The sequence below is a fragment of the Rhodamnia argentea genome, chromosome 6, assembly GCF_020921035.1.
Source record: "Rhodamnia argentea isolate NSW1041297 chromosome 6, ASM2092103v1, whole genome shotgun sequence".
In the NCBI taxonomy this organism is placed as follows: Eukaryota; Viridiplantae; Streptophyta; class Magnoliopsida; order Myrtales; family Myrtaceae; genus Rhodamnia; species Rhodamnia argentea.
This window is the reverse complement of record NC_063155.1, coordinates 7,583,418-7,607,761: the sequence shown is the minus strand read 5'-3', so window position 1 is coordinate 7,607,761 and position 24,344 is coordinate 7,583,418. Positions and strand designations below refer to the sequence as shown.

Here is a 24,344-nt window from a genome sequence, read left to right as displayed (position 1 = left end):
CAAGTCATTTGCTTCAGAATACATACAGAAGAAAAGCCACCCAAATTTCTCTCCTGAAGCCCCACTTTATTCCAGCTAATTACAGCTCAAAGACAGATTTCGTCTCTTCTTGCAATCAGAAGTACATTTTCTTCTGCAACACTAGAATCACCCTTAATGGCATTCCAACAAATTCCTCCCAAAAATTTATTCTTTATCAGATACAAGGGAAATTCAAAGCTCGAGAATGCTATGCAAATCACAGGAACAAGACTCCATGAATCTGATATCACAGGACCAATGAGACGATTCTTCTTTTCCTGGGAGGGTTGAAGAGTGAAGACAAGGAGATTCACCCAAGAACCGAAACAATGTGCAGAGAAAAATCACCAATTGTGTATTTTTCTCTTCTGCAGTATTACCTCCAATAAACACCACCAACATAAATGCAGACCCAGATGCGAGAACATATAGGAATCTTTGCAGATCCAAGAAAGGAGATGTTTTTAGTATTTATCCTGAGCAGAGGAACAAAAGAGAGACCAAGCAGAAAGAGATGAGGCAGGAGAGGGGAGAGAGAGAGAGAGTTCGCAAAAGGAAATATTTTAATGTGGGGGTGTGGCTCTTTCTGGGTCAAAAATGCAGATGTATTCATACATTACACTCTTTGGCTCAAACATCCATGTGGGACGAGTTTGTGAGTGGGTCTAAAGCTGTCTGTGTTAACATGTGAGCTTGTCACAGAGAGACAGAGAGAGAGAGAGAGAGAGAGAGAGAGAGAGAGGGAGTGTGTTCACAGGGTGGACATGGAGTAAGCAGTTTCTTTGTCTGGTGTTTATAGACCAGAGACCCCATCAAGAAGGGCATTTGAAGGGCAAAAGTTTTGGTTTTTTTTTTCCCCTCCTCTTCTTGGTAGAAAAAGATTGAAGTGGATGATAGTAGCACTACAATTAGCAAAATGGAATTAAATTTATTTGTGGCCTAGCAAGAAAAGTACTACTTTTTTGACAATTTAATTTTTCATTCTTGAGTCCTATTGTGATTTTGATCTTTTTTCATTAGTACCTTATAATGTAACATAGATCGTTATTTGACTAGGATTGCAACGTTTCAAAAACAGAAGCCATATGACTCGGGTATAAAAAAGGAACGATGAAATGATTTTTTTCTAGGCTAGGATCTTCATTAAAAGTATTTGTTCGCGTTTACCCTTTCACCGTAAATGAGATTTAATTTTTGTGATTCTATCCTATTACTGTTGTCGTTCTTTCGTATGCGGGACAAAAAATCTCGAGTTTGGTTCTTTGGATGCGGTTCCTCTTTTGTCTCACGTAGCCACCTATTCATGTGTCTTTCATGTGATGTTAAAAGCTCACATGCAAGTTTATCACTTTAGAGCCCTGATTGTCAAGCAGAGTACAATGTCTCTATCCATACGTCTTGGACCATAAGATATGCATGAATGGAAAGAAGGTGATTAATATTTGTGGTTGCTGTATATTTACCTTGGTACTCCAATGGGAATGCCAGCTCGCACAAGTTGGGAAAATGAAACCACTTGAAAACAAACCACCCCAAAAAAAAAAACAAAAACAAAATGGGCTTTTAAAACTTTTCACTTAATGATTTGGGCAAAAGATATTATTAACGAGTAATCTCAGAAAACTTGTTAAACACGTATCGATATTGGATGGAGAGATCCAGAGTGACCCCACTTTTTCATTTAACAAAATTTTATGAGTTTGGTAGATAGGTTGATGAATGAGAGCTCTGATGATGCGGGGCAATAATCAATCATCAATAAGAGAAGCTAGACAATTAAAAAGCTTTAAGTTTGTTGAATTGAGCCTTTTTTTTCAACTCATAGGACATAGTGGCCGACACGTTTTTGTGAAGCAGTTGGATTATATTATTAATTCCAATAATTATCTAATTATTGGAAACACTCAAGACAATTTCTTTTATCTTAAAAAAAAAGGCATTTAATGTGATACATAAACAAATCCTTAAAGGGAGGTCATTGTTGACAAGAGAAGCGCAAAAGTATGTATATATACACACACAACAGGGTTGAGCGGTTTCAGATTCTATACGAATTCCACCTGGAATCCGAAATCTACATGTCGGAATAAGTTCATCATTTTCATAACCTGGAACCTATCTTATATATCCTGGAACTTGAAACCTACATTGTCATAGGTTTCGGGTCGGTTCTGAGGTCTACTCAGATTTCACTTGTATTCTTAATTAAATAATTGAATCGTCACATTTAATGGTCATAATTTGCTGTTATAATCCACTGACCACAACTCATATTGAGATATGTAAATAAATATGAAATATTACCAAAGTAAAGGTCTCGGTCATAAGTACCGATAGAAATGAAAGCTCATATTAGTAATTTCAAATTACACACCAATTATTGAGCGCCATGGAATACCACATGATTGCGCAATGAAATATACCAAGAAAAAAAATAAAACATTTGTTTCGGGTAACAGGTTCCAAGTTTCGGGTTTCACTTACCTGGAACCTACCCTTTGGAATAGATTCTCCGATTTTTCGAATGTGAAACCTACTATGCATGTCTTGAAACCTGAAACCGAGCTGATTCCCCACAAGTTCGGTTCCGGATTCTACCTTGAAACCAAGCTCATCCCTAAAAATTCATTAATCCAACTCTTTGTTTTCCCAACAGAGGCATTATAATAATTTTTCGAAACTGAAGTAATTATATAAATCGACTTTTACATAACGACACTTTGATCTACCTGATAAATTCAGGAGAATAATTCTCTGCCTGTTCACCTCCATATGGCTGCTGTGTGCTTCCAATTTTATATATGCTATTGTTTATACCTATATCCATTGAAAATAATGTTTTTTTTATAGATTGAGGAAAAAGTATTATTTAAAAAACAATCTGGCCCCCCCAAAAAAAAAAGGCATGTTGAGATTCCCAAGGCATGTGGCTGCTCTTGTCTTTTACCCTTCACCTTTTATTGTCAAATGTCAAGGATTCTCAATCTATACATATAATAAAATTACATAAATGATAAGTATATAATAACATGTGTATCCACTATAATCTATATGTTAATTTGATATGATCTGGAAGACTTAGACTAGCATATGCATGTTCAAATTTTATATACAGTCAACCTTTTGCAGCTTGAGAAAAGAAGAACTTTTTTCAACTCCCACATGCACCGATTCTTTTCATTAAAACCGACAATTTATAATCTAACGTAAACAAGCAAAAAAAAATCTAATTTTGCCTTACTTTGATTGGAACAATGATGCCTTACTTTCCAAGGATCTCAAACCCCACCAAAATCATTGCGTCCATTGGCCACATCATCTCTAGGGAAAACCACTGTCTATACATTTTGCATGGAATCACACCCCCCTCATCATCCATCCAATCAATTATTGCGAGTTTTCTTTACGCGCGCGCATCTACGTGTGTGTTTAGACAAATTGATATGCTGGATGTATAGGTTGAATTAGAAGAACATAGGAAAGTAACAACTGAATAGAAAGAGTTCCAAGCTCTCTAGTCTCTTGAATATCATCTGAAGGAAATTGTAGTTAAATGCAATGTAAGGTAACAGCCGAAAAATATAGTGCATGTGATATTTAAATCGTTAGAGGACCTGATTGTAAAACAAAGAAAAAGAAAAAGGCAATTTGAAGGCCAAGTTTATCACTTAGTAAGAGTTACAAGATCGAAATTAACTTAATCCGATTGATTTAAGTATAAGTCATTCATCAATTAATCTGCAATTGAATGTATTGAGTGATTATTTATGGAAAGAAAAATCATATACTTTCTTTTTTTTTTTGTCTGTTCTTTGTCTAACTTTTGTTCTGCATAAAGCGCGGGGTCGAACATTGCATCTTAACCAGTAGGGCTGCATGCCTGTTACTCAATTTTTTTTCAGATTTGATTTTCATGTTTTTCTTCTTTTTTGCCCTGATTTTCAGGTTGTTCTTAAGAATAATTGAAGAAGTTAGATGAGCTCAATTAGTGGTGACAACTGATCATGTGCCTGCAAATGTGTATATGCATCAACAACCAAAGTGATTGACTGAACTTTAGGGACCAACATGACGGCCTCTCACTTATGACCATTGCTGTCTCTTTCATTAGTATCCGTTTCAACTGATTCATTAGGGGAAATTGATTGGTCTAATCTTTAAGATTATGCAATTAATTTCTAGGACTAGCCTCAAAAGCGCCACAAGGTGGATCTAGTATCGTTCCGATCATATCGACCCTTTAGTTCGGAAAAAAGAGTTTCTATACCGCGCTTATACCACCCAACATGCTGATTTGACATCAATAACTCAATCGAATACTCACAATTCAGAGCATCGGCAATTGTTATCATCCCGAGGAACAAAATTCATTGTTTTATGATATCAACATTTGATAGAAGAATTACTTTCATGTGATATACTTCTTATACAAACATTACTGTTTTGTGATATACTTTCTCATGGCCCAAGGGTCCACTTCCTTGTGTAATGTGAAGTATATTTACCTTTTCAAAAGGGGGCTATGCCCCCTAATAAAGGTCATGACCTAGCTTTAGGGCAACTCCAAGTCATGAAGTTGAGGTTGCCAGATCACTGGAATCAGAGGCCCCCATCTGATTGCACATGACCAAGTTGATAGAAAGTCACCAACCATTTCATCAATGAGTTGGTTGGGCATGAAAAAACAAATGCATGAAGCAAAACACTTTAGCTATCATACTGAATAAACCAGATGTTAACCGGAATTCTGGGTGTTCCTCCACCTGCCTTCATGGGCCCAACACTTCACACATGACCAAGTTGATTGAAAGTCACCAACCATTTCATCAATGAGTTGGTTGGGCATGAAAAAACAAATGCATGAAGCAAAACACTTTAGCTATCATACCGAATAAACCAGATGTTAACTGGAATTCTGGGAGTTCCTCCACCTGCCTTCATGGGCCCAACACTTCACAGAGGGCCCATTTTTATAGTATCTATGATGGTGGGCCTCAGCTGTGGGCCCAACAAATGTTCACAAACAGCTTGCTTCTCCTTTTTAACTCCCAAATAGCTTATTGAGGAATATCTTCTATATCTGTTCATATGTTTGGTGCTTCTGGCCATTGTACCATATGTATAATGTGAAATGACAGATATCATCATAAATGTGGATGAGGTTGGCGAATACTCTGGCAGAATCAGCTGACACTTCACACATGAATGCTCTGAGCATGTGAAATCTTACATGTTATGGTGGTTGGGCACAGAATTCCAGAAAGACGAACCCCAACTACCTTCTCAAAGAAGACGTTGACACTGCCGGGGTTGGTATTACGTTGTATCTTCCAAAAGCCAAACAGGTCACATAATCCTCCCAACTCGACAGTTCCAGGTCATCAAAGTCAGTCCTAAAAATAGAAGATGATGCAGGAAGAAAAGGCGACAATGACTATGCAAGAGAAGCAGGGAACAGACCATCCAATTGCATCAATTTAAAGGCACGGTATCTAGAATAGCCTTTTCTTTTGTCAGTACAGAGCTAGGCTGAATTGCGAAGATTACAGTTTATTGTACACAAGCGACCGGCTTGAAGAATTCAAAAAATTTTCACCACCTATAAAGATACACACTATCTAAAACTTGACTGTCAAAAGAAGAAGTTTTTCTCACCCCAAAAACAAGAGATTATCGATGTAACAACAGTTAAAGACATTTTTAGATGAACTAAACACTTCCAGCGGCTGCTGCGCAACATCACATGCTTTTAATTCTTAAACAACCTCGAACAAAAAAGATGTTCAAGTTGTCAAAAACCAAGCTGCATCCAAGTGAAGGACAAGAAATGTGCTCACTTCGATACAGAAGTAGCATCTTCAGGTGCGTCTGCAGCTAACACCCTCTTATAATAATTCCAGGATGGATTTGACTTTGTAATTGCTCTTTGACCAAATGGATTCTGCTCTACATACTTCCGAACATCGTCAGCCAAAGCTAAGCTTTCTAGGTATACCCGCAGTTCACCTCCAGGTCCTGCATGAAGCATTAATTTGTGAATAAAATATTTAGAGCACTGATGAACAACTGCAACTGTGAGAATGAGAGCATTATCAGCCACTGGATAATCTTTTTCCGAGAGAGATATCATAAGCCTAATGATACAGTGCAGTTTAGAGGTAGCAAAATAATGCACAAGGCGACCAGCTCACCCATAAAAATATGCAAGTATTACGGTAGGCATAAAAAGTTTGATCTGTTGCTTATTCAACCATGATCATAAAATTCCATAACCAAGTAGAGTTGCATGTCTGCTGACAAATAAAACTGTTAGCAGATCACAAGGTGATGTCTAATACTTCTGGACAAAAACAAAATCCCAACTATGCGAATGTCCAGGACGATGAACTCAACAGGGTGAAAAATTGGCCAAGTTTATAGCCCTATGTTATGCCCAGTCCAATTATCCATAAAAAACTAAAGAAAGCACCTGCTATTTGATTCAGTTACCCGCTATTTGATTCAGCTATCTATTGCACCCTTTTAGAATGCACAACAGAATAGAAATTAGAGCATTTTCAAAAGAACTATCATTTATTCAGCTACCTGTTATGGCTTCTTCACGAGATTATTCCATGCATCTTAAATAAAACATACAAAAAGATATCTATGTGAAGGTGCTTTAAGAAATAATGTCTTCAATATTTGTAATATTTATAATTTCTAAAACAGAGAAAATACATGCATATTTGAACGTCTCTCACCTAATGAATCGTCTTGAGCATCTCTATAGTGGTATGAGTAAGGAAATATTCCAGTGTTTGGCTGGATGAGGATAGGTCCAACAGCGATAAACCGATGTTAGTCGTACTGTACAAATATGAACGAAATCAGCCGAAAAGATGAGACCGCTTATCTGACTAACCGGATTGCGAAGGGCTTTGTACGGAGAATCATCCAACAACAAAGTGTTTGAGTCATTATACACTCCCTTCTCCCATGGAAGATTAGGCTCGAGCTTATCCCACAATTTCCTAAGTTCCTTCAAAACCAGGGGCTTATCCCTGTTCTCGATGGTAGTGAACTTTGTTGCAGTACAGTGGGACTGATCCTGTACTACATCAATTTCTGTTAAGATTTGACTGCAATAAACCAGAATCTAATAGAACAAAAACTGCAATAAACTACAAATAAAAATAAGATAGGATGTTATTATCCCTACAATGCATAAAGGTTGAGACACTTATTTTTTAACTGGAAACCAATAGCTACTACAGAAACGGTTACTCGCAGTAGTTTAAGTACATGCTTTTACTAATTAGGCATTGTAAGCAAAACTTTAATGTAATTATGCAACAAAAACCAAGGATCTAAGGGAAACTACAAAAGGGAAAGGGGACATATCCCGGGTACAAAGTATCACGGGTACAAATTCAATTTTCAACTTAATTAGGGATGTTAAGGATTCTTATTAATGTGAAAGACTAAAATATCATAAAGTTCAAACAAACAGAGTGAAATGCGGCTCGGTTCCAAGGATATACCTATATATTTTCAGGAAAGAGCGATGCAATCACAAAGTTGAAAGAGAGAACTTATTCATCTAATTTACTACTTGACAAAGTATATAATCACAGGATAAAATGGACAACCTGAAACATCAAGAGAATATAATCAATTTGAAAGTAAATACTAGATATTCATTCCATCTGAAGAACAGGAGGCCACAGGATTCCATAATAGAAGCATACATAGAAAAACTTTCCCACACTCTTCAGCACACTCTTTGGCTGAAATTAAAGAGGCAGATCCTACACTCAGGCTTTTCAGAGATCAATCACACACCAAACTGATGAGGAACTGAAAAGTAGCCCTTATTCTTTCTTAATGGTCTGCAGTAAGTCTCCATACATGCAAGATGAGCAATGGGACAAAACTGGACGCCAACATAGCTAAGAAAAGCTCCAAGCGAAAGCTGCTTACCCAACAGAAAAGCAATCTCTCTTTGGAGTCGCCCATAAGAAAGTCTACAACTGGCACCACATTTCTCCTGTAAAATGAATAACCAAGACCGTTAATGCACAGTAAGTATTAAGCTGGGCAACCTCTATCGTGAAGTGACACACCCCCACAGAAAACTAGGCCGTCAGGATAGGGATTCCAAGTAGGATCCTTTTAACAATCTTCAATGACCAAATAAAAAATCGTAATATCCTTCAGAACTGACCCCTAAAATATGAAATTATTACTTAACTCGCTGTAATGATACGCATATTAACATTAAAAAGAGGTATTGAAGCTCAAAGGTAGTGGGTTCTCTTGTGAGAGAACACTTGGGTATAAGTTCTTGGTTGCCAGTGTTTCAACTAACAGTCGAAGGACTTTGTCAAAAAAATTAAGAAAATGTACAAGAATAAAATCTCCTTTTGCTATTCTAGGGTTTTCAGCTCTTCAGAATTTAGCTTAATGTCTAATCAGTACACATCCAAAGAAATTACGCTACTTGGCCAAGTAAAATCTTGTGCCAATGTCTTAAGGATGTTCCAGAGGTAATCTCTCTCATCTGGTTGCATAAGGATGGAAGCTTCGTCTCTCTTGTCTCCGAAGGACGATACAAATTCAGAAAGCCAGAGATGGTTGATGCCCGTCTCATCACTGACTCAAGACTGAAGAAGAAGTAGAAGAAGGAAATGGGTGTCTTTGCTCTGCTTTGTTTTCTACTATGCATTCACCTCCATCCTTTTTTCTTAGTTCTCCGAGCCATATATGGGGACTGAAAACATTATTTAAGAAAGTGGCCCATGGGCTAGGGGGAAGGAGGTCCAATTTCATGTTTGCTCCGCCTGAAAAGGCAGAATTGCCTTTCAAAGATGGATCAGTGGAATCGTATTTGGAATGGCAATCCTTCACAATCCTTCAATCCAGATCACGATCCCAGCAGACTACCGTTTTCTTAGGATCCAGATTGTTCAGAGGTTTTTAAGTAGTAGGATTGTACGATCATGATCCTACAATCTGGATTGTGATCCTGACATGCACACACGCGAGCATGCAACACACACATAGAAGAGTCTTGTGATGGTGTTAAAGGAATTACAAGAACGATAAGACTGCAGGTCATAGACAGAAGAACATACTCTGTCCTTGAAGACCAAACCCCAACAGCAAATTTCTCAAAGCAAAACTGTAAAAAATCGTCAACAAAGGGCCTTTTGAATACTGCAAGAATAGTGAACAAAGAGTTAGAACTATGTTCTTAGATTGTATAAAAATAAAATCGACAACCATTCACCAATTCTCAACTCTTTACCTGCTTTTCTCGACACAATTAAGTCCGGTTTACATCCGTAGCCATCATATGGAATTATATCTGCCAAGAGTCCATTCAGATCAAGTATAAGAAGCTTCTTTCTAGAAGGTTCAACACTAGTCCTCTCTGATGATATACCAGGAATTTGCAAAGGCATGCTTCCTTCATTGATGTTGATATCCAATTTAATATCACCTTCGGACACCAACAATTCGGACGAAGGATTTACTTCATCAATCTGCCTATTTACCTTGAAACCATTCCCGTTTGAGTGCTCACAACAAGAAACACGACCCGACTCAACTGAAGCTTCTGCATTGCAATTGGATGCAGCTTCAACTTCTTTATCAACACAAGACACATGCTCTTCCACTGTCTGAACCTGGATAAGCTTTTCAGCATTCTTGTTTTCTGTAGCCTCGGTCACAGCCGTGCTTTCAACTAGAACAACTTCAGCAGAACCATCTTCTGCACTATGCAGCTTGATGGTCTCAGGTCTTTCTGGAAGATCAAGCCTCTGCTCTGGATCAGGAACAGAGGCTTCTTCTTTCGAAGTTCCCATGGAAGCCTGTGCTGATGTATCTTGCAACCTTTCTTCTACTTGCTCTGGTTTACAATCTGAAAGATAAGAGATATGAGCTTCATCAGAATGAAAGGAAGTCTCTTTATGAAAATGGTCCTCAGAAAAATCCACAGTTCCTGTTGTTAACCTTGATGATTGATTTAGCCACCGATCAGTTTTGAGTTTTTGGACCCCTTTCTTCTTTGAAGAGGTACTCATATTGCTTGAATCAATCAAAAGGGTATGAGCTTCTCCATGTACAACTTCTTTTTCTAATGGACATAAATTCTTCTCAAACTCATTTTGCTTACCACAGGTTGAGGAAAATTCCTTCCCAATACTTTCATCCAATTCAGTAACTTGTGAAACATTATTTGGGATTTCAGCGAGTGTATCGCTCTTCGCAGAGACATTCTCCCTGGATTTCGCCTCTTTTTTCTTCCTCCTCCACAACTTTTTACTCTCCCTCTTTCTCTTTCGCCTCATGATAAGGCAGTTTATTTCACCCGTTGGTCCGATCTTCTCTTGCTCCAAACTTTGATGGGAATTACCAGAGGAACATGTTGTATTATCTCTAACGTCCACCTCATTAGCTTGCGGAACAGAATATGGGATTTCTGCACCAGCATCACCTTGAGTAGTGCTTGTTCGCTGGATTTTTCTTTTCTTCTTATTTCTCTTCATCTTTCTCTTGGCAGGTAAAGGATTTAATTCATTGCATGGCTGAGCCTCCGAATTCTCCAGGGAAGCTGAGCTGGAATCAGCTGGGAAAGGTAAACATATAATCACGTTCACCGACGAAATCTTCTCTGGAAAGTAATTTTCTTTGTCCATCCTAAGATCCGAAACATTTCTATTACTCTTTACCCTCTTCCTTTTTCTTTTCTTGCTCACTACTGAGCTACTACCACTGCACTGCTCTGCCTCCATAACTTAGTTTAGTAAACACACCAGAAAACTATTGATCCATATCACTGAACAATGTCCAACCCAAAGCCCAGCATCCTAACTTTGCAGTCTGGTCCCTAAAGACATGATAATAGAGATTTGTCCACATGCAATGATCTCTTCTTTCAAAGCAGGACAAGAAAATTTTCTCAGAGATTGATATTTAAAGTATTTCAATCCTTAATGCCCCTTTGACCTTTCCCAAGCTGCATCGTGAATGTGAATGAAACCAACACGTAAGCTAGATATGTATGCCCTTAAATACGTTCCGTACTAAAAATCATAATTGTACAAGCAAGCATATACAGTAATATGCAATCAGTCAGTTCTACGAAAACACCTAATTCTCTGATTGGGGAAAGAACAGAGCATTGGATAAGAGTAAACTAGCCCAAGAAACGAATTTAACTCTATAACAGGGCTATTCAAATATCTTTTCGAATTAAGCAACCACTTTCTGGATGCACTTTATCCCTCCCGCGTCCATACTCAAATGCATGAGACTTCATCTATCAGATGTTGCTTATCCTAAAATGATGAACTAGGTTCTGACCCCCCAAAAAAAAAAAATGATGAACTAGGAATTCAGAACTCAGGTCACTGGAAAACAATAACTTGAAGCTGACTGACATTTCGATGCACAGAAAGAATTCTCATTGGTAACTAAAAACGATTAACCGGATCCTACTCGGACAATTTCTAAGAAAGAAAATTATCATACCAATACCAGTTCTTCATCTGCTTTACTAAACCAAAATATTTTCATATTTGATTGACACTCTATTTTCCACGCAAACAATTGAAGCTATTGCTTCAGCACTGGACAATACCAAAAGCCACCTATGACCCATCTACAAAGCCATAAGCAACAACACACCAGTTTGAGGAACCTTCACGTGAAAATCAAAGTGAGAAGCATGCAAAACACCCAGCTTTAGCTAAACCGGAACTCCTTTTCAATTACCTCAAGTGGCAACAAAGCGTGCAAAATTAGCACCCACGTCTACACACGTGAATCACAAATTCCAGCAGCAAAATGGCGAGATTACAATCAGGAAGATTATTGCAATCATCATTATTAGAAGGAAAAATGGAGAATCTCCTACTTTCCCAGCTCCTCAGGTCCGCCATTCAAGTTCTCAAATACGATAAATCAACATGGACTCGGAATTCAACAGAAAATACCCTTTTTTTTTTTTTTTTGGTCGAACAGAAAATAGTTGATTTCTTCACTTTCCCGGAGATTTGATTTACTCACATGATGAATGAATCAGTTTACATTATGAAGCGACTGAATCTTACTCAACAGTATCAGCTACCAAAAAAAAAAAAGATCAAATCCAACACGCGAAGCAAACCCAATTGAGAGAGAGAAAGAGAGAGAGAGAGAGAGAACAAGAGCAAGAGGCGATGTCATCATGCACGAACGCTCGGAGCGCAATACCCAGAAGAAGCATAACCATCACAACGAAGAAAAGTCAAGCAGCATCCACCATTCTTCGCACAGCAAGAGAGAGAGAGAGAGAGAGAGAGAGAGAGAGAGAGAGAGAGGGACCTGATGGACGTGAAGGATCTTGCTTGCCTCAAAAGGAAATAGAAGCACCCGGCTGCTATCGCTACAGTTTTGGTGGTTCCTTAGATTGGGACGACAAGGACACGAAGAAGATGAAGACTTGCAGAGACAGAGACATAGACAGAGACAGCTTGAGCTTTCTTTCAAACAGGCTTTGGTGTGGTTTGGATAAAAACATGGGACCTTCGTCTTTGAGACTGCGTGTCGTGTAGGGTTTGTTCGTTGAACTTCTTGGGCTCTTTCACTACTTTTAAAAGCTCTTTTTGGCCCGAATTATTTTTTATTTTTTGTCTAACTCGATTTCTTTTTTCTTTGTGAGTTTCGAAAATACCCCATTCATAGGTCCAAGATCCCCATCGATGAATTGAAAGTCTAAAAAAAAATAAAAAATTTGTCAAAGGACTATAATTTAAAAGAACTCGGTTTTTTTTTTCATGAATAATGTTCAATGAGGTACTACAATGGAAAGAAGCATATAAACTAGGGATGATCGGTTCTCGATCAAGTCTAGTCCCATCTCAAAATCGAATTGAAGGGATCGATTCCCAATTTCGGAAATCGAGGACCATATCGGAGGTGCTTGGAATCCGACCGGACCGATCTAGTCTAATGAAACCGGTTGCACGTGCTTGAACCACGTATTTACATTTAAAATATGTAGAAATGCCTTCAATAATTATAATTTTAAATAGTTTTTTTTTTAAAGATGTTGAAGAAATAAAATTAAAATTAAAATAACAATAGTCACTTCGATCCGGGTGGTCCTAGTGAGCGGCTCTACCCCTGAAATAGGGAATCGAATCGACAATTATTAGTTCTAATTTATGAAACCGAAAATTAGACCGATGCACCCGGGAACCACATCGAACCAACCGGTTCAATCCGATCAATTCTTTTTGCTCACCTTAATATAAACCCTAAAGCTCATTTTGGCTAACAATGGTCGATGCGGACTCGGGTTCCGTGCGGAATGAGGATTCATATATAGACGAAGAACTTCTATCCATACGGTGTCTCGATCGATGCCTCAGTGAATATCAATCACGGATGCATCCGAAAATTATGAGTCTTTTAAGTTTGAGATGAAGACGATCTACATAGGGTTTTGAAAAATAAGATGCCCGTGGAATACTTTGACAATTATATGAACTATTCAAATCAAGATTCTGTCCATCTTGCTATATATGATACTAATAGAACGCGTGTTAACCAACGAAACATGCACCGTCAGGTGATATTCTATGCACATATGCTCACAATGAGGAACAAGACCGTCAGTCTCTCTTCAGACAACCTTGACAACACACCTTCACAAGCTGGGTTGTCTAGGGAGCAAACACCTGCAGAGGAGGTTGTACTATTCTTCGGATCAAGTGAAGCTTTATTTGAATCCACCAAAAACATAAAGCCAGGTTCGATGAAATGAGTATAGGCTCTAGAAAACTTCTTCAAGACTTCTAATTGAAGCAACCACACCCCCTCTCTCTCTCTCTCCTCCTTTTCCTTCCTTCCTTCCTGGATAAGGTAAGTGCATAAGATGGATGTATTCGACACTTTACTATGGCGAGTTCATTAGTCCGCAACTTCCTCGTCCGCCATGTCGATACTACTCAGTCAACTAGTTGAAAGGCTGAGAAAAAAATCGAAGATTCCCATGGGAGCCTTGGTCGTTGATGTAGCTTGTATTCTTTCTTCTACTTGTTCTGGTTTAGCATCTGAAAGATGAGAGACACGAGCTTCGTCAGAATGTGAGGAAGTCTCTTTAGTATGAGCTTCTCCATGAACTTCTTCTTTTTCTGATAAACACATATTCTTCTCAATGTCAGTTTGCTTACCACAGGTAGAGGAAAATTCCTTCAGAATATTTTCATCCAATTCAGCAACTTGCGAAACATTATTTGGGATTTCAGCAAGCGTATCACTCTTCCCAGATACATTCTCCTTGGATTTTGCCTCCTTTTTCTTTCTCTTCCACAACTTTTTCTTCTCCTTCCTTCTCTTTTGCTTTACGGTATGGCAGTTTGTTTCACCGGTTGGTCGGACCTTCTCATGCTCCAAACTTTGACGGGAAACGCCAGAGGAGCGTGTTATATCATTGTTAACTTCCGGATCATTAACTTGCAGGAAATTATATGGGACTTCTGCACCAGTATCACCTTGAGTAGTGCTTGTTTCCTGGATCTTTCTTTTCTGCTTCCTTTTCTTCTTCTTTCTCTTTGCAGGTAAAGGATTTAATCCATTGCATGGCTGAGCTTCCGAATTCTCCAGGGCTGAGCTGGAATCAGGTGGGGAAGGTAAGGATATAATCACGTTCACCGACGAATTATTCTCTGGAAAGTAACTCTCTTTATCCATCCCAAGATCCGAAACATTTCTATTACTCTTTGCCCTCTTCCTTTTTCTCTTCTTGTTCACTACTGAGCTCCTACCGCTGCACGGCTCTGCCTCCATAAATTATTCCAATCCTGAATGCCCCTTCGACCTTTCACAAGCTGCACCGTGAATGTGAATGGAACCAACACGTAAGCTTGATACATATGCCCTTAAACACGTTCGCCACTGAAAAGCATAATTATACAAGCAAGCGTATATACAGCAAGATGCAATCAGTCACTTCTACTAAAACACCTAATTCTCTGATTGGGGAAAGAATACAGCATTGGATAAGAGTAAACTAGTCCAATAAACGATGTTAACTCTATAACAAGGCCATTCAAATATCGTTTCGTATTAAGCAACTATTTCCTAGATGCCCGTTATCCCTTCTCGTGTCCAGTTCTGCTGGTTCCTTTGATTGGACCATGGACAGAACGACCCGAAGAAGATGAAGGGTGGGTTTGGTTCAGCATTCCTAAGGGACTTTTAGCCTCCAAAGCTCATTGGAAGAATGCTGAAGCATTTGGTTCAGCTTTAAAGCCAGCATTTGACCAAATGCTGGCCTTGAGAAAGCTGAAAGCCCAATGCTGGTAGGAACCAGCATTGGGCTTTCAGCATTTGCTCAAATGCTATGAGATTTTTTTCTTTCCAAAACTAACCTCATCAATTCCCTATATTTTCGATTTTGCCCCCCTTTTTATTATTTATCTTATTCGCCGATCCGGTAGTGGGTAATTTTTTTAATTAAAAATTAACAAATTGAATTCAAAGTCCTTTTGAAATGTTGTTTTTACCAAACACCATTCAATCCAAAGCTCATTTTCAAATGAGATTTTACCAAATGTAATTAGCATTTTCCTAAACCCCTTTAGGTTGAAGGCATTTGCATTTCTCTAAAGCTCATTTCAAATGCTGAACCAAACCCACCTGAAGAGCTACAGAGAGAGAGAGAGAGCTTGAGTGTTTGGTTTGGATAAAAAACACGAGTCTTAGGCCAATTTGGTTGAGGCTTTGGAATGGGCTTTTGGGCTTTAAAGTTTCTTGGCCCAATAAATGACATTTACTTTACTCTTTAGAGAAATTCAGGAAAAATGCAATTATATTTTCAAATATTCCTAAAGGCATTTTACTCCGGGCAAGTCTGACAATACTTTGAAAAGTAGAATTCTGAAAATGCAAATAGGCTTTTTTACTTTTTCCAACTTTGGTCTCGCTCAACTTTCATAATTCCGAAAATGTTCTCGAAAATCCTAATTTGCCTGCGAAGGTCTCGGCTCACGGTGAGCCACCGCCACTCTCGCCCGACCTCAAGGGAGGCCTAGGTCGCGTGACCCAAGCATTTCCTAAGGTCACGCCACTCCAGGCAGCATCACCTTAGGTTGGGCGACACAAGCGAGGCTAGCCGATTGCCCATTTTAGCAAAGAGTTTGAGATTTTTTTTAAAAGTAAAATATAAAAAAAAATCCTTTACAAAGCGTAGTTATTACCAATCGCCATTTAAGTTAGAGTTGATTTCTAATGTATTTTTAAAATACACTTTATCAACCATCACTTATATTTTTGAAAATCCTTTAGCTCAAGGGCCTTTGCGTTTTCTCAAAAACATTCTCCCAAACACCAAACCAAACAAATCCTTTATTTTCGGGACTGCATATCAAGTAGGGTTGGTCCGTCGAACTTCTCCAGCTCTTTCACTTCCGAGGCCCACAATTTTTCTAAAAAAATTTATTCTAATTTGGATTTTTTTTTTTTTGGTCAAAGGAATACAATGAATGAACTCGTTATTTTTTATCCATGAATCATGTTCATTGAGGTACTACAATGGAGAAGAAGCATATAAACCCTGAAGCCCGATCAAGCTATAACAACGGTCAATGCGGACTCGGGTTCTATCAAAACAGTGTCTCGATTGATGCCTTAGTGTCTCGATTGATGACTCGAGCAAATATGTACAACCGACGCATTCAAAAATTAGAAGACAGTCTTTTAAGTCCGAGATGAAGAAGATCTACAAGGTATTGAAAAATAAGACGTTCATGGGACATACTTTGACATTTGAGATTCTGTCCGTATTACTATATGATACTAATAGAACCCACGTTAACAAAAGAAACGTGCTTCATCAGGTGACATTGTATGAACATATGCTCACAATGAGGAACAATACCGTCAGTCTCTCATCAGACAACCTTAATAACACACAAGCTTCAAAAGTTGGGTTGACCTGGCAGGCAAAACTTGCAGAGGAGGTTGTAATATAAGTGAAGCTTTACATGAATCCACCAAAAACAAAGCCAAATCGGATGAAATGACTATAGGCATCCCCCCTTCTTGGTCTGGTGAGTGCAAGACATGAAAAGTTTAAGACACTTTTCTACGGCTAGTTCCTTAGTCCACAATGTCATTGTCCTCCATATCGATATTACTTGGTCAAATCCTTGAAAGGCTGAGAAAAAAATCGAAGATTCCCATGTGAGCCTGGGCTGATGTAGCTTGCATTCTTTCTTCTACTTGTTCTGGTTTACCATCCGAAAGATGAGAGATGCAAGCATCATCGGAATGAAAGGAAGTCTCTTTAGTATGAGCTTCTCCATGTACTTCTCTCTCAATGTTGCTTTGCTTACCGCAGGTTGAGGAAAATTCTCTCATGACACTTTCATCCAAGTCAGCCACTTGCAAGACATTATTTGGGACATCGCCGAGCAGATTGCTCTTCCCAGAGACCTTCTCCCTAGCTGTTGCCTCTCTTTTCTGCGCCCTCCTCATTATCCTCTTCTTCTTCCTCTCCTCTTTTATCTTTTGCAGAACAGCATATGGGAGTTCTGCACCATTTTTTCTTGCTTGCTTCCTTTTCAGCCTTTTCTGACTTTGCTTCTTCTTTCTCTTTGAGTACTTCTTTTCACGTAAAGGATTTGATGCATTGCATCGCTGGGCCGTGGAATTCTCCAGGCCTGAGATGGAATCAGATGGAGGAGGTAAAGCAATAATCAAGTTCACCGACGAATTTTTCTCTGGAAAACTATTCTCATCATACATCCTAAGATCCGAACCGTTTCTATTTTTCGGCTTCCATCTTTCTTTCACTCTTCTTGTCCACTACTGAGCTACTACCACTGCACGGCTCTGCCTCCAAACTTATATAAGAAAAACAATTGATCCAAGTCACTGAACTATTACTAAAACTGTAACAGCTTCAGAGACTTGACCGAAGCATTCAGACTGAGATACCTCCACAAAGATATATACGAATCACCAGTTTGAAGCAACAGACATACCAAGCGACGGGAAAAAGATGAACGCGTGCATATGATAGTACACACCTACTCCTACATTATCTGCACACACACATATACACACATTTATATGATATATGAATATTGGCAGATACCTACGAGATCGGTTTCGTCTGTCTATGGCCCATGGCAAACTCCTCCTCCGTCTATTCCTTCTACCTACTGGAGACTGGCTCCAGCTCTGACTTCTCTCTCTTTTCTTATGACGCCTCCCAGCATATAATGAATCATCCAAATCCCAGTCACTTGTTCCTTTTCTCACGAGCCTCCCAAATTCATCCACTTGTACTGGAGTTGAATTGGGCCTTAGTTTCTCTCCTCCGGTTTCCTTCTCAGACGTACCATTCTCATGTGACCCAGTGCTTAGACTTCTTAAGCTGTTATTCCTAGCGAAAGCTTCTAAACACGCAGCATTGTGAATTGTTCCTTGGTCATTGTAGTTCGTATCAGAAGGTTCATCACTCAGCCCAATTTCAGATAAGGTTGCAACAGTTTCCACAACCCTAGTCTTCACATTGGAAACACTAGTTGGAGCCACAAATGATTTCCCAGATTCTGATAGTGGTCCAACGACCTGTTCAATCTTGCCGAGGTTTGCAACTTGTAAATATGACTCAGATCTACATTCAGTATAATCAGACTTGTTTATATAACCAGGCGCAACTGACAGTTCAGCCGTCGTATGCTTTCCTTTGGAATGCGGCACAGCACAGTTCTCCAAGCTGTCATTGGAAGCATCGTCTTGCACTAATCTGAATGGCCTACCACTTTTGACAGCTGGTGAAGAAATTGGAGGCCTTGAAACATCAGCTAGGACAGTCACCAATTTTTTGGCAATGCCGGCTCCAGCAGGTTCGGCCAGATTAGAGTCTGAGCAGATCCTATTTGATGAACTTCCAGGTAGCAACCACTCATGATAAGGAAGAATACCAGATCCTACACTTACTGCACAGACAACATCAGTCTGCCTTGGGATAATATAAGAAAAACAAGTCACAGTGCGATGAGATGAGATCAAGACCCACATTAGAATGATAGATAATATGGAGCATATAGAGCTAATAGAAGACTTGATAGAAAACCCAATGTAATTGCGCTACATGATATAAGACTTAGTTAGTAGTCAAAAGCTTAAATGGCAACGAAGACTCGCTGACACCAAGTCCGATGAGACACCAAATTATGATGAGTTCTCAGTCCACATCACCATCATAAATGCTAAATTAGAAACTGGTCACCAGTGCAGTAACAAAAGAGAGGAAATAACAAACACAAAACTATTGAACTTCTCTTAACTTGAAATACATGATTAAGAAAATGACAATTCAACCAAACTCAGAAAAAAAAAAGTAAATGTGTACACACGCGCGCACATGTGACCAACACTGATGTGAAGGAAAACTTAGTTCAAAACTCAAAGTTTTACATATCACCAATATTTTAAAACAAGGCACAACAAAAGAACGAAAAAAAGGGAGCAAAGGAATGGAAAGAGACAGAGTCAATATCTCGTGAACTTCGCTTGCATTGTCTTGCATGCCAAAAAGGATTCCACTTTAGGAATGTGACCCAAGAAAGAAGCACAACACAATAGAGAAGAACACCAAAATCCCTGTATCACAATAAATATTGGGTTCGATGCCCTATCCACCAAGCCTCGACTTAGAATCAAAATGGACACTGAAATCACCTAAGAGCTTCCAACTACACAGCCTCAGAGCATTACGCAACTAATCAAACTTGACAACGGAATATCAGGGTTTAGATGGAACTTTTGGGTCTCATTTGGACCTATAAACAGAGAGAACGTCATTAAAAGCTATATTCTAATCAATGAATCAGGTATAGCATAGTTTCCAGTAACACCGTATGAATTCTAGTTCAGGCAATTGTAGTCCAATCATTCATCAACAACCAAAATATGCTGCTATTACAGATAGAAAAGGATAAATAGTCAAGGCTACCTTGATGTCCATAGTCACTCCGACCTGGAACCTCCGAAAAAGGAACTTTATAGCACAAAACATCCTGAGCTGATGCACACTGAACAGTTTGTGGCATTGGCGGCTCTTTCCCATCCTGATCATAACGAACCAAATCAGAGTCCTGACGATAATATTCAACTGGTCTTTCCATCTCCTGATCCATGTCAACCTGGGTAATATCATCTTGACACAAGAAAAGAACCAGATATTCATAATTGACCGACCTTAGTGATCCAATATACTGCAAAGCAGGGGAAAAAGAACACAAAAACAGCAAACTTATATGAAGTAGAGCAAATTCGAGATCAGATGAATGGCTTGATAACTACTGGACAAGCACCTAAAGGAAAAGATTGCAAGGGTAGATGATAGAACCTATCCACACGCTTCAAGCAGTCTCTCACAAGAAAAGACATGAATTGAAAAGAAATGTCACTATGAAACTTGCACTAACCTTCCATCTCCATGTCAGAATCAGAACTCGGATGCACTGCAGAAGTCATAGTGAATGGTTTGGTTTGCACAGAAATACCAGCCTCCGAAGGCCTTAAGTTTAAGGCACCTTCCTGCAACTTATCTCCAAAAGTGTATTTTTTCTTTGTCCATTGATAATATTCATGTGCAACCGCAGCATCACTTCCAGGCTCACCACCAAAAAGAAATTTGAACTCAGGATTTGCAGACTCCCTGGTTCGAGTCATATCTTCAAAACCAGGGCCATTCTTGGCAATAAACTGGTATAAAGTTTCGATCCTTTTCATGATATTCTTGTCAGCTGGTTTTGGTGGAGCTGGATGGACGTCTATCTCCAAAGCCGTACTTCTACCTAATGCAGAAATGGATCCGTACTGTTTACTTAATGACTCCACAGCCCTTCCTTCAGAAGTGACAACTTTGTCATTTCTCTGTCCAGAAACATCAAGTGCCAATGTGGAAGAAGAAATATTGGACACAGAAGATGTGGGCAGCAGAGGTCTACAGAATGGTGGAGAAGGTGGAACAGGTGATGAAGAGGCATATGGAAGCGGAGGTTGGGAAGGGGGAGGGGGAGGCAGTGGGGGGGGGGTATTGGGGATTGGAGGAATCTGTACAGAAATAGGCTGCCTAGGCTGCGAATTGACTGGGTGCCAGTATGTAGGTTGCCCTTGAACAAGAGGAGGAGGAGGAGGAGGTGAGGGAGTTGGAAAGTGGTGGGAATTCTGGGTCCCTACATGTAAAGGATAATGTAGGTTATGCTGAGAATTGCGATAAGGACCAGTTATCGGCATTCTTCCAAGTACTGGCGGAGGCTGGGGGGGAAGGGATGCATGAGACGGGTTAGTAGTGTTCGTCATTCCAGCAGGAGAACCCTGAAAAGGTGATCCTCGAGGAATCTGCTGATTGATCTGAAAAGGGACAGAAGCAGGAGGCTGACGCATTACAGAATTCCATGCTGCCAGAGATTGGGAAGAATTAGGAGGCGGCAAGGCAGTGGGCAGATGATGTTGTGGGTAAGGACCTTGACCAGTCTGGGGACCATAGAAACCCTGGCCATACATACTGATAAGAAACGGGCATTCAATGCGTATAATCAGCTACCACCTTTTCTTGCCAGAGCACAAGTCGCCCGCCGATATCTGAGGTCCAGAAAATCCACACCACCCTGTGAAGTAGAAAGATCAAATCATCAAGCTAAGTTGAGGGCCCGAAACGAAATGCATAACTCTGTGTTAAGACAGTAAGTTCAGAAAGAAAAGGCCAACTCGTGCTACAGACACCGCGAGAAGCAGAAGTCACGCATTCTTTTTGTCTGTATAACATTTCAGAGCAAGGAAGCACACCAAAAATCTAATCCTAGCTTCCCCTCACCGAATCAGTCTAGAGCGGCAAGTTCAGCCCCCGATCAAACTCAGCTTCATTATCAAATGCTACGGCAAACGACTCGTAAACACACATTTCCATGTCCTAAACAGCAGAAACGAACAACTGCAAGCTAATCAATCCACAGTGCGAAGTCACTTGAGATTTCCTGTATCTCAGAAACTCGTCACAGTCAGGCATCTAATTCCACATCCCGCAGCGCGGCGCAAGGGCAAAAGCCTCCGCCACATCACTCATAAAAATGGAAAAAAAAAAAAAAAAAAAAAACAGCTCTCATCACCACTCACTCCGTTCATCAACCCGGACAGAATCAAAGGACGCAAACCGAATGCTCTACCGAATTCCTCACTCGCCGTTCGCTTCCTCCGGCACCACCGCCTCAGGAACCGACCAGAATCCCCAAGAAATTGAGAGGGACGCTCTCGGGATTGAAGCTAAACGAACGCAGAGCCCGAGAACCCGCTGCTGCTTCCAGTCGCGCAGCGAGAGAAAGAGAGGGAGATTATCTCGAATTTGGGGGCGATGGGTAGGAAGAAACTCGAATTCCGTTGAGAATCGAGCCCTAGAAATTGGAGAATCGAAAAATTACTATTAAAACTTATAAAGTGTGACATTTGTGATTCATTTGCCAAAATTAATTCTTGTGACACTAAAAATCTCAAACTGGTCCTACCGATGTTACTGCAAACTAACTTTTGTGCCACAAACTCGTTTGAAGTGGATCCATTGTTAAAATTCATGACTCTTTAAGTGGCATTTCTTTTATAGGGAAGCCAGATTTGAAGAAAATGAATTGAGATTAGGACTAGGGCAAAATTAAGTTCGAGATTGGGAACTAGGGCAAATTTTAAGTCTATTCCTCCCTCCCTCCCTCCCTTCCCACTCTAAATCGGGAACCGTCCACTAAGGACTGGCTCCACAAAAATGGGAATCGAGAACCGCCCAACAGTTCCATGGACCCCACCCGAGAACCGGGCCGGCGGTTCTCGGGTGGATCCATGGAACTAGTCCTAATAAGATGAGACTATTTCTTGCTTCCTTCCTTTTCAGCCTTTTCTGCCTTTGCTTCTTCTTTCTCCTTGAGTACTTCTTTTTAGGTAAAGGCTTTGATTCATTGCATGGCTAGGCCGTGGTATTCTCCAGGGCTGAGATGGAATCAGATAGAGGAGGTAAAGCAATAATCACATTCAACGAAGAATTTCTCTTTGGAAAACTATTCTCATCATACATCCTAAGATCCGAAACATTTCTGTTTTTTGGCTTCATCTCTCTTTTCCTCTTCTTGTTCACTACTGAGCCACTAACACTGCACGGCTCTGTCTCCAAACTTATTTAAGAATAACAATTGATCCAAATCACTGAACTATTGCTGCTACCCGAAAGCCCAGCATCCCAACTTTGCAGTCTGGTCCCTCATGAAGCAACTATTTCCAGCATGCACGTTATCCCTTCTTGCGTCCATTCGCGGGAAAAGTGTAAAAAAAAGTCCTAAACCTATTGCATTTATGTCAATTCAGTCCTAAACCTTTTGCATTTGCACCAATTCAATCCTAAACCTTGTATTGGTGTCAATTCAGTTCTAAACCTTTTGCATTTGTGCCAATTCAGTCCTAAACCTTTTCGCATATGCATGAGATTTAATCCATCAGATGTTGCTTATCTTACCACAATGAAACGAGAATTCAGAACTCATATCACTGTAAAACGATGATGTTGAAGCTGATTGACATTTTGAAGCACAAAAATTATCCTCATTAGTAACTAAAAAGGATTAACCGGATTCTACTTAGACATTTTCTATAGAAAAAAAAAAAAGAGTTCTCTTACTAATACCAATTCTTCATCTGGTTTACCGCCCCCAATAGATTTTCATCTTGGAATGATGCTCTGTTTCCTACTCAAACAATTGAAGATTTTGCTTCAGCAGTGGACAAGTACCAAAAGCCACCTATGACCCATCTACAAAGCCACAAGCACTACCACATCAGTTTGAGGAACCTTCACATGAAAATCAAAGAGAGAAGCATGCAAAACACCCCAGCTTTAGCTAAAACTAGAACTTCCTTCTAATTACCAAGTTAGGATAAACACTTGACATAGGTACACAAAGGGCATCAGTGATAACACCAACTTAACCAAGTTCCCAAACCCATTTTCTTTGGTTGCGCAAAATCAAACGATCTCTCTCAATTGCTCGGTAAGGTTTCTAGTCTACTTTCCAAGAAAGACTAGTGGCGACTCCATATGCATGTATACTCTTGCACATGTCACTGATCATATAAAGATCATCTCAATTGTCTCGTTGCAATTTATTATGGGTTTAGGAGGACCAAGCGAAGCCCATAGTTGAGGCTTGGTAATCCATTAGCCAAATGACGATTTTTTTTTGTTGGGTCGCAACAACCATCATCTTCACCATCAGCTTTGTCCTAATCAT

General features: G+C 39.7%; 2 protein-coding genes and 1 long non-coding RNA gene across 3 annotated transcripts; 1 reads left to right on the top strand and 2 right to left on the bottom strand.

The window, feature by feature from the left end:
* Positions 1-5,456: 5,456 nt before the first annotated feature.
* On the bottom strand, positions 5,457-22,526 carry LOC115743462. The gene is made up of 12 exons (XM_048279877.1): positions 22,195-22,526; positions 20,502-21,689; positions 20,027-20,230; positions 18,162-18,998; positions 17,394-17,720; positions 9,311-9,928; positions 9,138-9,219; positions 7,984-8,050; positions 6,926-7,111; positions 6,765-6,825; positions 5,859-6,036; positions 5,457-5,824 (listed from the first exon to the last, which is right to left on the bottom strand). The coding sequence occupies exons 2-12, from the start codon at positions 21,583-21,585 to the stop codon at positions 5,761-5,763; spliced, it is 3,708 nt and encodes a 1,235-aa protein (XP_048135834.1). The 5' UTR covers positions 21,586-21,689; positions 22,195-22,526; the 3' UTR covers positions 5,457-5,760.
* Positions 11,040-11,485, top strand: LOC125315355. The gene is made up of 2 exons (XR_007198581.1): positions 11,040-11,365; positions 11,402-11,485. It is a non-coding gene; the product is annotated as an uncharacterized LOC125315355 (long non-coding RNA).
* LOC125315354 (DNA topoisomerase 1-like) lies at positions 13,903-23,327 on the bottom strand. The gene is made up of 2 exons (XM_048279897.1): positions 23,235-23,327; positions 13,903-14,846 (listed from the first exon to the last, which is right to left on the bottom strand). Exon 2 carries the CDS (start codon positions 14,842-14,844, stop codon positions 14,008-14,010), a length of 837 nt encoding a protein of 278 aa, XP_048135854.1. The 5' UTR covers positions 14,845-14,846; positions 23,235-23,327; the 3' UTR covers positions 13,903-14,007.
* Between the last annotated feature and the right edge of the window lie 1,017 nt (positions 23,328-24,344).

Coding starts and splice junctions, on each gene's coding strand:
- LOC125315354 (XM_048279897.1), bottom strand. CDS start 14,844: ATGGAGGCAGAGCCGTGCAGCGGTAGGAGCTCAGTAGTGAACAAGAAG.
- LOC115743462 (XM_048279877.1), bottom strand. CDS start 21,585: ATGTATGGCCAGGGTTTCTATGGTCCCCAGACTGGTCAAGGTCCTTAC. Junction 9,929..17,393: donor AGAATTTTCCTCAACCTGCG/GTAAGCAAAGCA, acceptor CTTATCTTTCAG/ATTGTAAACCAGAGCAAGTA. Junction 5,825..5,858: donor GATGCTACTTCTGTATCGAA/GTGAGCACATTT, acceptor ACTTGGATGCAG/CTTGGTTTTTGACAACTTGA.